Raw genomic sequence first — 15,667 nt, 5'->3', positions numbered from 1 at the left:
GCTTATATGCTCCACAGACCCACCTCTGGGAACAGCCTCCACAGGAGATGGAGAGTCAGCTCTGGGTGAAGTGGCTCTCTGCAGCAGAAGAAATCCATTGCATGATCTCATGGGGTTTTGCCTTCTTGTCTTGAAGTGAAAATACGTGTCCACTATTCTCATTTTCTAGAGGGGGACTGCAAAAGGACACCTGAGTTTGTGCTTGAGGGGAACAGTCAATTCTGTTCGATTTTCTCGTGTTTTGCTTCTGAAATAGTCAGCTCAAAAAAAAAAAAAAAAAAAAAAAAAAAAAACTGTGTCCTCTGTCCCTAGTCCTTGACTCCAGAGATAGCAGCATCTTCCAGAGAGCTTCTGTTAATTTAGGAGCCTGTCCTTTCAGCTCCTTTGCTAGGGCTCCGCATTTATCTGTGCTGCACAGCAATTATACTGATTTAGGCTGTGCAGTTTCACATTTCAGGTTTTCTGCCTAGAGGGTATCTTTGAAGCAGATCTTTGTCTTTCAGGGAGAAATTAGTCTGCCTTTTGTTACTGTGCCTTCTCCTTTATGTCTTCCTGTTCTTATGCTTCAGAGTACCTCAGTGGACTGGCCCACGCACTGCCCTGACAGCCCCGGCCTTGGGTTACTTGTATTCTCCACATGCTTCCTTGATGCTCTTTGGAGAAAAAAGCCTTCCAGTGAAGGGCTGATCCTCCTTAGGGAAGAAATGGAGCAGGTGTGGAGGGCTGCTGCTCCTCGCGCTCCAAGCCCTTATTTATTTTTACTCAGAAGAAAATTTTTCATCATCTAGCAAGAAACAGAAAATACTCAAGTGCTGGTGTTTGCTGCTCCCCTGCCCTGGCTACTTTGGCAACCTTGCCCTTGGCCCCTGCACCTTCTTGGCCCTGGCATCCGTAGGAAAGCCAGGGTGTCAGCAGGTAGGGAGGAGCTGGTCTCGTTTCCCTGTCCCCAACTGGAGGCTGTCTTTTTTGGGTGCCACAGGAGGTACTTAAGATCCTCTGAGCCTGGCAAAGCAGCACGGCCACACCAGCACATGGCCCCACATGGTCCCTGCTGCCAGCACTTCCCAGGGCTCCTTGCCCTCCCTCCCCAGCCCTGTGCAATGCTAATTAAAAAGTCAGAAACTCTGCATCGCCTTCTTCCAAGTGCACAGTCCTGGTTTTTGCATGGGCATGTGAGGATGTGACCCGAAGATTATATAATTAGAAGGCTTTTGTTATGCTTGCGTTTCAAATCAGTGATTAGCATGTGACAGTCCCATCCTGGGAAATGTCAAGCCACCATTGCTCTCCTCTCTCTCTCTCTCTCTCTCTCCTTTCTTGCACAGTGCTAATTCCCAACTCTAGCAACTGCCAGTGCTGAAGGATCTTCAACCAGCCTGGGGTAAGTTTAAAATGTATTTGGCTTGGGATGAAGAGTGGGGTTAATTACGCCATTTTTCATATTATTGGAAAAAACTAGAGCCATAACTGATTAATATTGTGTGTGCAGCACAAAAAATGATATTTAAAGTGTTTTGCATCTTCAGTGCCCACAGTTATTTTCAGCTGATTTCTTCTAAGACTCTGAATGGACATCTAGCTTCTTAGGGTGCTGGACAATCTTGTTAGGCTGCATTTATAGTGAGATCTCTAAAATACCAGTTTAAAAGGACCTTTTTTGCTCTCACCATTTAAGAGCTAAATTGAAGTATCATGCTGAATTGACTTATTTGGATGACAAGTGCATTAGAGTTAGATGGAGACAAAGTACAAGAATGATGAGAGTAAATAACTGATTTTTTGTTCTCTTTAGAGGACTGGGGGTTGTTCTCCAAGTGGGATATTTAAAACAGCCAGCAATCTCAGCCAGCAGGATTGAGACAGTCACCAGGAAGATCCCAAACATTTATTTAGGAAAACTGTGGATGCCTAACAATTGAACCAGCAAAAGTACACACGGATTTCCCTGCACTATTACCCATGTCATGATTTCAGAAGCAGAATGGGACAGGAAGCCAAATAGTAACTGCTGTGCACCAAGGCTGGGCTGTAAATGCTTTACTGAACCTTGCCTGTTTGCATGCTGAATCTTGGTGTAGTCCCTCAGTCTTTTTGATCTGTGATCCTCTGCACAGCTGATTCTCTCCCCCAGTTGTGCCATTCCATGTGGGGGGAGCACTGGAAGGGGGAGCATGGTCACACAGATGCAGTGCAGGCTGCTGGACCTGCCTCCCCTCTCTGCACCATGCATGGCTTTGTGCAGGAAGCCCACTCTGGTGCTGCCTCAGTGGCACAGCTCACTGCAACCTCCCTGTCCATCCATCCATCCATCCATCCATCCATCCATCCATCCATCCCTTCTCCCTCGGGGATCTCACGGGAAGTGGGTGCTGGCCCAGGCTCTGTTTACAGCTTGGCTGCTGTGCTGGGCAGGAGGGGCTACAGTGCCAGCTGCTCATGCAAGGCCCCAGGGCAGGATTCTTTGCTGGTCACCAGTGGCCAGCAGCATGGCAATCACTAACAGCAGAGGTGGCTTTGGTTCTTAGGCTCAGCAGATTTGGCTGCTGGAGGGGAGGTAGAAACAAAAGGGGAAAATACATCCTTTTGCCATGATGGAGGAATCTGGTGGCTTTAAAACCTTCAAATTATTCTCTGGGCTTTGCTCTGGAGGTATTATTCTGACTAGATGAGAGCTACAGGAGTGTAAATGAGTTTTAGTGCTCAGCTCTGAAGAAACAAACATGTCTTTGGCATTCCTTGTCCCTAAAGCAGGAGGGTCATGCGCTTGAAGGTAGGGCAAGACAGCCTGGGAATGGCTCCATGTGACTGGGCGCCGAGCATGTCAGGTGGGGAGCTTGCAGAGGAACAATAAGATCTCCTTGTTGATGAGGGAACTACCCTGTGGTGGGCTGGCACGCCTGGCAAACCTTGGATTTGCCACAGGTGGAGGCCTGGTAGTGGTTTAGGAAAGGAACTTCATGGAGGGCTTGCACTTGCTGCTGATGTGCACATGGATTCATGTATGTGCACACAGGGTGTGGGACTGCTCAGGACTGAGACAAAAACATGAAGGGGGAAATCCTCTCCAGCTTTTCACTGCCTCAAGGGGGCTGTAAAGAAGATGGAGTCCAGAATCTTCCCACCGGTGCACAGTGAAAGGTGATGCCTTAGGTTTTAACTTTTTATATTTTTCAAATCCTGTACTGCCTAGTGTATAACTCTGAAGTTTCTTATGGCCTGTTAGCTGCTGTTCTGTCATGCTGGTTAGACATAACAAGCCTCTCCAAGCTTGCTCTCCAAGGACACCCAGATTGTCCTAGACCCCAAATGTGTAAACTAAGAGGAGGGCAAACGTGGGGTAGTTACATCATTAACTGAAGTTTTAATTGGAGAATTAACCCTGATATGCAAATGAACCAAACTTAGGAAAGTGTGAAGAACTCGTGACTCGGGGTCCATCTTGGGAGTAGCCTCTGGACTCCCCAGGGTGTACCTTTGAAGGCCTTTCAAATAAATACCTACCTTTATTCCCTTATTCTTGTCTAGTCTCTGGTTTTAGGTGGCCACTTCAAGCATCAAAGGGAGTGGGTACAAGCTGCAGCTAAGGGAAACCCTGACTGGGTGTAAGGAAAAATATTCCTCTTCAGGGTACTGGAGGGCCCAGAGTGGCTGTGAAGACTCCAGTATGGGAAATATCCAGATTTGAGCTGGACAGAGTCCTGAGGAAGTTGATCTAGTTTGACATTAATCTTGATTTGAGCAGGAAGTTGAACTAGAGCCATACAAGGGCTCCTGCTCACCTGGACTCTCTTGTGAGTTTAGGACTTGTCCTAAACTGCCAGCAGAGGTAGGATTTGACCAAGCACCCCTCATCCAGGGTCTTAGGGCTAAACACCTATTCTATTTTCCAACCCCTTTTTGCACCCTTTAGGCACAAGCCAGAAACTGTTCAGCCAGCTCAGGCTGACCGAAATCCTGGTCCCTGGTGAGGACAGTGTTAACAGCTTCCCCACCCGCAGTCGGGGGGGAACAGAGAACAAACCTTCCCTCCAAACCAGGGCAACGTTCATGTTCTGTTCCAGTGATGAGGAAGGACTGATCAGTTTTGCTCCTTACATTCAGCAATTCAGAAGAACCAGGGGGAGAGAGGCGATGTTACATATTCTCCGAGTACAGCAGTGAGCCCTAAATGTGCAAAGTAGCCAATGTTAATGCAATTATTTAATGTGACAAAGAACGAAGGGGTAACTCAGGAAATTGCAGGGTGCAGATAGAGGACACACAAAGACAGTTACTCTGGTAAAACAGGTAAGATTTTCTGGACCCACTTAACCAAGGTCAACCTACTTTGCAGTGCAGTCAGATAGCAAAACCCCTGGTTTGCCTGGAGCAGGAGGGGATGGCGGCATCCCCGGTGTCCCAGTTTCAAAGACTCACTCCTGAGCTCTGCACAGGACACAACCTGTGCTTAGACATGTCCTTAACAGAATAGGCAAAAACATGCTAAAAATAAATAAATAAATAAAAGTCCAGCAAAAAGCTGTTTTCATTGTTTTCAGGGAAAACAGAGGAAGTTCATGTTTCTTTCATATCTGTTTTGTCTTTCCTATTTGTTCCTCTTCTGCCAGCATTGCAAAAGCAATTCTGAATTTTAAAACCAGTTCTCTGTTAAGCACACTAGTCCTAGTTCAACAGCCCAATAACAAAAGCCTCAGGAATTTTCTATGGTGCTGACAAATTTAAATTGGAAGCAAAGTTTTAACAACTTTACTACTGAAGTTGAATTTGTAAGTCTGTTTTGCTCAGAGACACACACTTAAGTACCTTTTCCTCAAAACTTCTAGAGAGGAGATTTAGCTGCTTTAAAAACAACTAACATTCTTGTCATTCTCTGGAATACCTAATACCAGAAAAAGAAATATTTTTTTTTTTTTTTTTTTTTTTTTCTGCTGAAGAAGGCCAGAGCACAGCGCATAGAGGGAGAGGCTGAGTGAGTTGGGTTTGTCCAGCTTGGGGAAAGGAAGGCTGGGAGACTTCTGTAGCCACCTCAACTACTTAATAGGGGTTGTAGTCCTGACAGCCAGGCTTTTCTCACAGACACAGTGAAAGGATAAATGGCCATGGGCACAAACTCCAACAAAAGAAACCTTGATTGGCCATAAGGAAAAAATTCTTCCTCATAGGAGCAGTATAGCCCCGGGATGCAGGCGCAGAAATGTTGAGAATTCCCTAGCCTGGGACATACTTAGTCCTTGACTAGATATGGCCCTGGGCAACCTGGTCTAGCTTTGAGTCAGATAACTCCAGAGGTCCCTGCCCATCTAAACTCTGTAATGACTCAAAGAGTCTTCAGAACAAAAAATATAACTGTTACACTATCAGCTGATTGAAAACAGATGTAACAAACTCTAAGATTTATCTCACTGTAACCAGGCATTCACCTGGAACCTTTCCCAGCCTATTTGTACAAAGCCCACTTCAAAGGTCCCTTCGCCTTTGCTCAGGTTTTCCACACGCCTCACCAAGGGATCCTCTGTCCTGAGAAGTCAGTGGATCTTCTTAGCAAGTGATCTTATAAACAGCTCTCTTACAGATAAGTTTATCTTTTCATTAACCCTCAATCTGAAGAAGATGCTTAAACCCACGTCCCTCCGGCACTGTGCTGGAAGCTTTTCAGTCCACACAACACCCTCAGCAAGAGGCCAACTGGGTATTCTGTGGCACTGATAGTGACACCACCCTCCTCCACTGGGAATTCCACACTCAAAAGCTCTCAGGTTTAATGTGTGGGGCCCAAAGCTACACTGCTGACTGCACCTGCTTCTGCTCTGATTTCCAGCAGCCACCCAGGACTCTTGCATATTTTGCACCTCTCCCATCTGTTTAACGCTATGTGCTTTTCTCTGTGCCTACTTCCCTGAAAGCATCACCCCAGACTTGTCTGAACCACCAGAGCCCTCTTGGCAGAGCTGTGCCAGCAGAGTTCTCTGCCATAAGTACGCTGGCCACTCCAGTCCTGTTAGCAAAGTTAAGGCTGACTCACATCAGCCTTTGGCATAGCTATGTCCAGCAGGAATGAAGGTAGGAGGTTATTCTAGAGTCTTAAATCACATTTAGTTTCCTAGTAAGGTTGGATGAAAGCAGACTTGAAGCAAACCCTGGGAAGGGGAAGTGTGGATGTGGGGCAGGGCCCATGCTGATAAGAGAAGTGTGAGCTGGTACAATCCATTTTTCTGTGTCTCTGCCCATGTCATTAATCAGGCATCAAGGTCCTAATCCCAATACCAGGTGAGTGATGAGGGGCTTTACCTCAGGATTGGCACAGCATCATGCCCTGTTGTCCCTGGTTCCCAGAGAGGCCACACCTCCGCACATCGAGGTGCCTTGCAGCACTCCTGTGTCTCCCAGTCAGGAAGGCAATGGACAGAGAAAGCAGGCACAGCAGGACAAGTGCCTCCTAAAGTGCTGGCAGAATTGTGCAGGAGCATTCTGAAGGCAGTATCACTGTGGCCCAAACACAGGTCTGAAGCACATTTTGGGTGACTGGTTGCATAGCAAAAAGCTGGCTCTTTGATGCAGAACACCCATGCAAGATGTTCATGTGCTGTTCAAACTACAGCATATTTTGAGTCAGTTCATACAGGAAGTATCTTGCTGAGAAAACAGTCTCTGTGGGATTACATAGAACCTTTTAGTCACCTGTCCATGGAAGCACAAATGGCCATGGGCTGGGAGGGAAGTGTTTGTACCAGCGTCCGCTCTGTGGAGGCACTGTGAACCCAAACAGATCTTTAGGATGCTTCATTCTCTCTTAAATCCCTCCTCCTTTCTCTGTTGTCTGAACTTCGAGCAGCTCTGCTCAATAAACCCTTTCTGCATCTTTCTGCACTCAGGGTTCAGATCAGCTGACCCCCCCCAGGGCTCACATGTGGGCAGCTCTAAGCCATGGGATGTTCCCAGTGACCAGCCAGAGCCCTCCAGAGTGAGGACAGGAGTCCCTGCGAGGACGCACACCCCATAGCAGCCATGGACTCAAACAAACATGAAGGTAAAGCATCCTCTTATTTCAGTTCTTGCTAGTATGAAAGACAGCAAGGGAGAAATGTGCTCTCATAGGACCTGTCTGCTGGCCAGCAGCCAGCCCCCTGAGAGCACCTCTCAGCCATGGCATGGCAGCTGTGGGCAAATGTTCAGTACTTTCAGTTTCTTAGAAATATCTGGGGGTTGACATTTTTATCTCTTATTTTAGAACCATCTCCCTCTCCTCTCTGGAAAATACTCCTGTAACATATGTGACGTCCACTGTGGGAAGTCATTCCTTTTCTTGCCTCTTGTGCCCCACTTCTGCCTTAGGATGTAGAGACTTCTAACTGTCCAAAGCTGTGTTTTACGTGAGGGTGCTGTGACGAGGATCTGCTTCTCTCCCCCATGTGCTTTGTAGTGAGGGGTTCTTGTTCGTGTCAGTGTCACAACCCAGATATCTGCACCTGTCCCAGTCTTGCAAGCACCAAGATGTATCCAGGCCACATTGCTTGCATGCAATCAGTCCTTGCTAAGGCTCGCTGCACTTCTAGAAAGTCTGCAAAGCTCAAATCCAGGGTTTTAGTGGTTACTGACTTCTTTCAGAGGAATGTGGTACTTGCTTTCCACCCCAAACCACTTGCACTGTGCTCTGCCTTGCCACCTCAGAGACACTGTGTCCATATGGTGAGGAACTCTTGAAACTATGAGCAGGGGGAGAAGCTGTAGGAGCGTCCACAGCTGTCAGCTCAGGAGAGAGACTGGACCACCTCTTTCCTTCTTAAAAGATGCTTGGTGGTGCCACTATTCATGGCATAGTTAACAGAAAAGTTAATTTCCCTATTATTATTATGATTATTCTAATTTAATGAAATTAGGTCTGTGTACCTAGGCCCTTACACTACAGCAGGCTGAAAAGGAAATTAACTCAGGGATTTTTTCCAATTAATTGGTATGCCCTCATAGGCTGTAGATGTTCACTGCAGAAATTGGGAGATTACCACAAACTCCCTTGTTTCCCACAGTGAGACTGAGAGGAGCCTCCTCTGCTTCAGCTCTTTGCAGCAACTTTATAGAAAGGATCTGGGTTTTGACTGGGTACATTCAGAGAGTGCTCATGGCAAAGGTGGGAGGTAAAGTCACAGTAGCAGTGATCCTCTCCCCAGTTCTGGTCTTGCTCAAGAGCAGTTCCTTGCTGTGAGTATATCCAAGGACATTACAGACTGATCTGCAATCAAATCCACATGAAAGATCCCTACAGACTTTTGCAGGACATCGGTCAGGCCCTCTGTGTTATATATCAGATTGAAAGACACCCAAAGAAAATGTGAGGAGGCTCTTCCTTGTTCTGTTATGCTTCTACCTGACACCTCCAGTCCTTCACACAGCTCAGCATTCAATACACCCACCCATGTTGTAAAAACAGCATCTCCTTGTCCTGCCAGCACTGGGTTTGTGTTGTACTATTAATTCAGAAACACGTCCTCTTGCTCTTTTTGGGTCAGTCCTTACTATCCCACAGCAAGAGCCCAACAGGACAGGCATGGGCCTCAGTTTCCGTGATTCAGGAGGGTCACTGTACACACAGGCTGTCTTTTCAAGCCTCGGCTCCAGGCATCATGAGAAAGCTTCAGGCCAGTGGTCGGTTTCTAAATCTTGCGGTTGCAGAGAAAATCTGAAACAAAAGGCACAGAAGGGCCAAAGCTGAAGATGAAAACCACCTGTAATTTAAAAGTTGAAATTTGGGACTTGGTGCAGGCTGGCTGATGAGCTCTGACCCCAAACATCTGGCAGTTTGGAGTCACAGTTACTTCTCCCAGTCAGCCTGCTGCTTCTTGTTTTCCCTAGGAGGAAGCATGAGAGGGTATTCCCCAGAGGGTCAGTGTCTAACCCAGCTACCCAACCCCACAGCTGAGAGAGCCACTAGCACAGGCAGGAAATGGCACATGGGCAGAGAGGAGCACACAGCCTCTCTGCCTCTCTCTTCTGCAAGTCATCAGGGAATTTGCTCAAGTTCCTCTGAATCAGGACAAATCCTAGAGACCAGAACAGGGCCATTTCATAGGCGTCCTTGCTGGTAACCCACATTCCCCCTCAGGGGTAAAGAAATCAGAATGGAGCTATGCCTTGTATAGCTCTGACTTCCAGGCTTCAACTTTCCGCTGTCTGACTGTGCAGAGTCCTCCCTGCATGCTTTTCCAGCCTCTACAGGATTGAATTTCTGTGGTCCTAAAGGCCCGGGTTGGAAAGGCACCGAGCATCTGCAGCCAGCATGGAAAGAAGGAGCTTGGCTTCTCCTGGAGTTGGGCATGGGGTTACTGGCCATGTCTGTGACTTAACAGCAGAGATGAGTGAGGCAAATCCTTGGAGGCAAGAGGAAACCCATCTCATGAAGTGGCATTCCCAAGAGGAGGCAATCCAGACAAGGAACAGAGTAGCATGGTGTTTTCTGGGAGTGAGGTCCAGCCAGGGAGCCTGATGGAGGGAATAAAATGATGGCCATTGGACTGCAATTCCCTCAAAGTGTAATGGCAGCACAACCAGCAATGATTTCTGTTGGACAGCTGAAGGTTTCTGCACAAGACAGTTGGACTACATGACCTTAAAAAGGTCCCTTCCAACTCAAATGATTCCATGATTCTAGGATTAATGCCTAGAAATAGTGTCCAAAATACTTCTGCAAAATAATATCATTTCCTCCATGAGCTAAGTCTGTTTCAGAAATGTTAAGCTGTAGAAGATCCAGTGGGATCACCATACCACAAACCCCCAGGAATGACGAAACCAATGAAAAGGTGTAATTTTGTGGGGTTAGAAAAGTCATGATTACTGCTCGGACTGCATTGTGACAAAATATAACTTAAAATATACAGATAAGGTATTTTGCCTTTTGTGGAGATAATAGAAATATGTACAGATATAGTAGAGGATAAAATTGACTGTTTCAGTAGAGAAACAGATCAGTAATGCTTTAGGACAAAAAAAAATCTGTTACCTAAGGCTGGTACACAGAACTAAACTTCACAGGGAGCAATTTAATCCTAATTGCACATACAAATTTTCTCACTTCCTTGCATGGATCAACTCTGGCCAGACACAGGACAGCAAATAAGGTGAATTTAACATCTGAATTTAGGTGAGTCATTCCTATTTTATAATTGCAGTTTATTTTACAAATGATACGGTGTTCAGACCTCCTAAAGTGAGACTTGAGTCCTTTAAAACTGATTTGTTCCTCAAGAGGGACTTCAAACCCTCTGCTCCAGTTATTTATAGCAGCCATTATAAGTCATTTTAATTGACTGAAGTTCTTTATTCCCACAGGAGGGACTGAAAGTGTGCCCGTGAGTACCCCTGCAACACAGATTTCCCAGGTAAAGATGAGAAAAATGCCCTAAATAACTCCAAGAGTTTAAAGAGTTACTAATATATAAACAGTAGTTAAAAAGCTAAATTAAGCTGAAGGAAAAATGTAGGCATTTACAAGGAACAAGGCAACCAAAATGTGCACACTGCATGGATAAATATCACACATCTTGGGCCTCATCTTAAAAGACCTTTCAGTAAAATTTCTCTTACAACCAGTTGTATTTAGATAGATGATTTGTGAGCTCATCTAATTAAGCAACTGACATCATTAGCACCAATTAGAGAATGTCAATTCACTGGGCTGGAGGGAGATTTAATGACTGAGCTTTGATGAGCTTTCAGCAAACCTGATGAACTGTCCCAGGAGCAAGGATCTGTTGACTGACATGGGGCAGGGGTGTCTTCTGTGGGGCTTTGGGTTATCCTGGCAGCCTCCCAGCTCTTCAGACCATGGGGTGCTCTTGCCTGATAATCCAGACCAGCCAGAGTGTGAGTCTTTCTGCATGTCTTTGTGTGGCCTCCCAGCCAGAAGCTTGGAAACCCTGGTGATCAGTTCCTCCTGAGCTCTGCAGCCTGTCTTTGGGCTGACATTCTTGCTGCAATTGGATGCCACAGATGCTGTAAGGTTGTCTATTACCACAGCCCAGGGAGTATCCCTTCTGTAAGATGCAGTTTCAGCCTTTCCACAGTGATGTTTCCTACGCATTTCCAGTCTGCAGGAAATGCGACAGCGTTTTAAGCACTTTAATCCCTGGTCTGGTTCAATATGGAACTGTAATCTGAAAGAGGAAACATACCCCTGAAGTGGAAATCCAGACTATTTGAGACCTCCCTTGTCACCATTGCAAAACTAATGTCCATAATGGCTTGCAAGTGCACCATGGCAAGTGGAGAAGGCACTGCTTTCCATGAACTACCCAGCACTTCTCTTGTCTCCTCCTCTTTTCCCATGCAGGCAGCTCCAAGCAGGAGCTGTGGCTGGGTTGCTGAAGGGCCCAGCACAGTGGATCCAACATGCATGTGGCACCGTGTGCTGGAAACACCATGCACACATGTTGCTTTCCAGCTGACACGTGGGTACCTTAATGAATCCTTAAATGTCAGTCACCTGCTGGCTCTTCCCTTCTGCTTCAGCAAAGGCACTATGGACAATGCAGTTACCAAAAGGGACTGCACAGATGTGGAACAAGGGCTGATAAGTACTTGCAGCCCCCTTTAAGTACCTTCATTGTTCTCTTGTGTACTTACTCTGCTGCTCTGACTGTATTCCTACCATCCTTGCCTAGGAATATATATGCTGGATATACTCCTAGGGACAGGTTCTTTACCACTGTAAATCACTGCAGCTCTGCTGCTTTCCTGCTACGAGGCACTGCAAGCCTTCCTAATGCTTGGCTGTAGAAATGCCGCCCTTAAATACAGGAGTTAGTAACTGTTCTAAAAATTAGTTGTTTCCTGGTAAAAGCATGCATCATGCAACTCAGAAAAATCAGATCCAGGGCTTGTGGCAAACACTGGACTTTGTGCCAGATTGGTTTCAAGCAGTGTCCTCAGGCAGCCCTCTTCTGAGAGACGCAATGTCTATTTACTTCTTCAGACCAGCCCCAATATATGTGCAAAATAATGGACAGTAGATAAGCTGGGGGAAGTAACACAGACAGTACTTCATGGCCACAGGTGGTTTTACTCTTTTCAAGGATATATTTGTAATAGCAGAATTGTTCTGTGCAGTATTCCTTTATCATGAGCCTGTTTTCTACTGGTCTTAACAGGCTTCAGCTCAAGGTCCCAGACAGCAGGTCCTGTCCTAGTATAAGGACTTAGGCAGCCGCCAAGGGTGGCAGATGCAAATGGCCATCCCTGTGGAGACAGAGGCCTGGACAGCCTGGTCAGTGCTGGGGGAAACCTGTGGGGACACAAGTCCTCAGGAAAGCAAGGGCTCCCTCTCATCCTTTTAGTGGCAGCCAGGGCAGTGACCTAGCTCACCAAGGCTCTGCTGCCCTCTTTCCATCCCACTCCTTCCTTCCATAAACCATCTCCATCTGCTGGCCGCAACCATCTTCCCTAGGCTGCCTCAAAGCCTGAACAAAATTTAGGCTGCAAGAACAGTCGTTATCTTTTACAAATGTCTCAGATTGCTGACACCCGCCAAGAGATGGGGGAGACTGCAGTTTTGCTGCCTCTGATCCGGGAAGCAGCACCAGTCCTGTGCACCCTTTGTGAACAGCATGGTTTTTCCACACAGAGCTGAAAAACATCAGGGCAGCAGGTGAAATGGGAGTCGTGGGACCCAAGAAAGACATAACCTACCATAGGCACATGGCACTGGATGCCTCACTGCTTTGCTTTTTTGGGTTTGAGGGCCCCACTCCAAAGGCAGACAGGCACTGAAATCTGCATCTGGTACTAAATTATTTAGGTACCTAAATCCCTTTTTTGAATAGTTCTTGGACAGGTTCTAAGGACTCCCTATGACTGTGCAGATTCATTTATGCTCTAGGCATTAGCTCAGTTTAAGTTGTTCTTTCTTAAATTCCACAACTTAAGTGTTAAGGTATATCTTTACTCTCATGAATAAGTGAGCCAGGGCAACACATTACAGTTTAACTGTTGCTGTATTATAAAATCTGTCTTTTTTGGTATGTGTTGCACTTAGAAACTTTAGAAACACAGAGTTGTCTTCAGAGGGTCACAAACCTGTGAAGTACCTCTCTGGTCCTGTAGGCATAAGCCATCCCTGTGCAGACAGAGCCCTGTCACTTGGGCAAGACATGGGCAGGTCCTGATACTTCAATGGCTTCCATCTGTTTTAACAGCTTATGGGATTTAAAGGATGGTTTTCTAAAGCTTGCTTTTAGAAATGAGCTCAAACTAAAATCCATAGCTACACTATGCTTGGCAAGACTTTAAAGATAACATGCTGTTCCTGCACCACTTCACTTGATTTTGGATCAACCCTGCATCCAATGCAACAAGAATGTATTTCCTTTCTATGCTAACCTTTACCTGCTCAGGGTTTCAGCACTTCTTGTTCAATCATCCGAGCCCTGTGGCTGGTTGGTGTTTCTGGCTGCATTCATCCATCAAGCAGCAACACAAGGATGCATTTCAGTGTCTGAAATAGCCACTGCAAGCTGCATGGGGCTGAGGAAGGATATATGGGGCAGGACAGACTCAGGCCAGGCTCTGGAGCACTGAGATGGACACACAAAGAAACTAAGCTAGCACTGTCACTGCAAAAGCAGAGATTGGTCAGCAGCAAATCCCAAAATAACACTGTCTGCTCTTAGATGCAGAGGATATTTTGTCCAGCCTCTAATCCAAATCTTTCTTTTTGTTGTCTGAACTCTGCTTTCATAGAGCATTTCAGTGCACGTGGAGACCAAAGTCTCTGCAATGGTCCATTTTTGCTGATGCCTTGCAAGTTCTTAGTCTGAAACCTCAAGATCAGCAATGATTCCCATCCCCATACCCTTCAAAGGATCTGTGTAGTTTATCCCCTTTCTGGAAGCATCCAAGGAGGAGATGGCCATGCTTGTGGGCAGATTTTGGGCTTATTCTCCCCAGATATTGTTATCTCCAGGACCAGCTCCAGGACTGCTCCACTGCTAGCAGGACTTGGGGCTGTGATATCTCCATCATGAAGCAGATCTCTAAAATGGATAGCATAGGAGAGAATGGAATAGCACATTCCAGTTGGAAGGGACAGATCTGATGAATCAACCCTTTTTACCTGGAGGGCAGTGTGTGATGCCCAGCCCTGATGCAGCCTGGCAGACAGACTGTGCCTTGGTACCACGTCAGCTCAGGGGGAAGTGTGTCAAGCACCCGTGAGCAGGGATGGGAATATTATCATTTTGCACAGTCGCAGTACTTTATAACCCTCCCTCCCCCTTCTCCAGGCACATATGTTAGGATGTCTGATGATGCCACGACCATCTGGGCTGAGGTATCAGAAGCAGTGTGGTCACTGTCTGCCGTAAGCAGCCCCTCTGACCCTTCAGGCTACACTCACAGGTCAGGGTGACAATGTGGCCAGGAGGGGTGGGGGAAAGGGTTGAGCCAAGGGGTCTGGAGCTCCAGCTGGCTTGGGGACTCAGGGTTGTCATCTTGATGAGGGAAGATGTCCTCAGCCTCCTGCTCCCATCTACCCTGTCCTAGTGCCTGTGGTTCCTGTCAGTCCCACTCCTCCTACCCAGGCACTCTGGAAATGTGTGTCCAGCCAGATCAGAGTGGGGGCTGTGGGGTGAGCGCTGGGGTAGGAGTGGGGATGGCAGGCAGACATCCTCTGTAAAGACACTGCCAGTGTCCACCAGAGGAGGCTGGTGCATGCCATTGCCCCGAGGTATCGGAAGCCATCTCTGCTCCATTTGCAGGACTCAAGCGCCTGAGTTCCCGGGGTGGCTCTCCGCTTACCACCAGTGCTCCCGTTTTGGACTCAGTTTATAACCAGATGTTAGGCCGAATTTCTGTTGTAAAGGTAAAAACCTCTGTACTGAAGCGCCTTGGGCCGCGAGCTCGCTGTGGGCTTTGTGCAGGCGGGACGAGCGCCTCGCTCACAGCGCTGGGGGCAGAGTTCAGGGTCACCAGCCCGAGCTGCTCCCAAGAGGGTATTCCCTGCTTAGCCCTCTGCCAGTCGCTGATCCCCCCTCACTGCCCACCTCCACACCTGCCTTGTCTGCTTGCTCTGCCAGCCTGGCTTGCCCCAGTCCATCTCCTGCTTCACCTGGCTATCACTGGCTGTCTCCAGCTTAGGTGGTGAGCTCTTCAAGCAGCACCAGGGCATCTAGGGACAGAAAAAGAAAAAGAGTGGGCACAGCATCACTGTATGCCAGGGGAAAACTTCCTGTTCCCTCTCCAGCACAAGTTAGAGCTGCCTCCTTCCATGGAAAGGGCCCATGACAAAGGACAGAGCTTCTCCACAGCCCTTGGAGAGTGAGGGGTTAGACCTGTGTGGGCAAAGTGCCAGCCCCACGAGCACATGTGGGAGGAGGACTTGCTCAAAACCAGACACTTTCTTGATTCCTCAGCTGCTTTGGAGATTAATAATCTGGCTGCTGTTATTGCAAGCCTTCTTGGCATGTTTCAGGCTGTCCTCCTACTACAGGCTGACAGGCTGCAAACTGCCAGGGAGCCTGGAAAAACTCGAAAAAGTTTTTTAAAAAAGTCTAAAAAAGGGGCGCATTGATTGCCCAAGACAAACGCCTCCTACTCTGTACTGAGGCTGCAGCAGGGGCCAAACCTCTCCCCATGTTTCCCAGCCATGAAAGGAGGAGGAGAAAGAGGACAGCACCTTACA

The 15,667-nt window shown here is 47.3% G+C and overlaps 1 protein-coding gene across 6 annotated transcripts in view; it reads left to right on the top strand.

Moving 5' to 3' along the window:
- Positions 1-1,010: 1,010 nt before the first annotated feature.
- ARHGEF33 (Rho guanine nucleotide exchange factor 33) overlaps positions 1,011-15,667 on the top strand; it is a 30,755-nt gene continuing 16,098 nt past the window's right edge. The window contains exons 1-3 of one of the 6 annotated variants that reach the window (XM_042036756.1): positions 1,011-1,381; positions 6,873-7,027; positions 10,324-10,373. In XM_042036756.1, coding sequence (XP_041892690.1) covers positions 7,006-7,027; positions 10,324-10,373 — 72 coding nt within the window. In that variant the 5' untranslated portion in view covers positions 1,011-1,381; positions 6,873-7,005. Of the gene's footprint in view, positions 1,382-6,872; positions 7,028-10,323; positions 10,374-14,744; positions 14,849-15,667 lie in introns of those variants that run through there. The other 5 variants (XM_042036754.1, XM_042036751.1, XM_042036752.1 and 2 more) reach the window with 5 other exon arrangements.

This window comes from Corvus kubaryi, unplaced genomic scaffold (genome assembly GCF_017639235.1).
Source record: "Corvus kubaryi isolate FWS band 111438036 unplaced genomic scaffold, C.kubaryi_AGA036_p1.0 37386, whole genome shotgun sequence".
NCBI classification, from domain to species: domain Eukaryota; kingdom Metazoa; phylum Chordata; class Aves; order Passeriformes; family Corvidae; genus Corvus; species Corvus kubaryi.
Note: the sequence above shows the minus strand (reverse complement) of the source record. Positions and strands in the feature narration are given on the sequence as shown.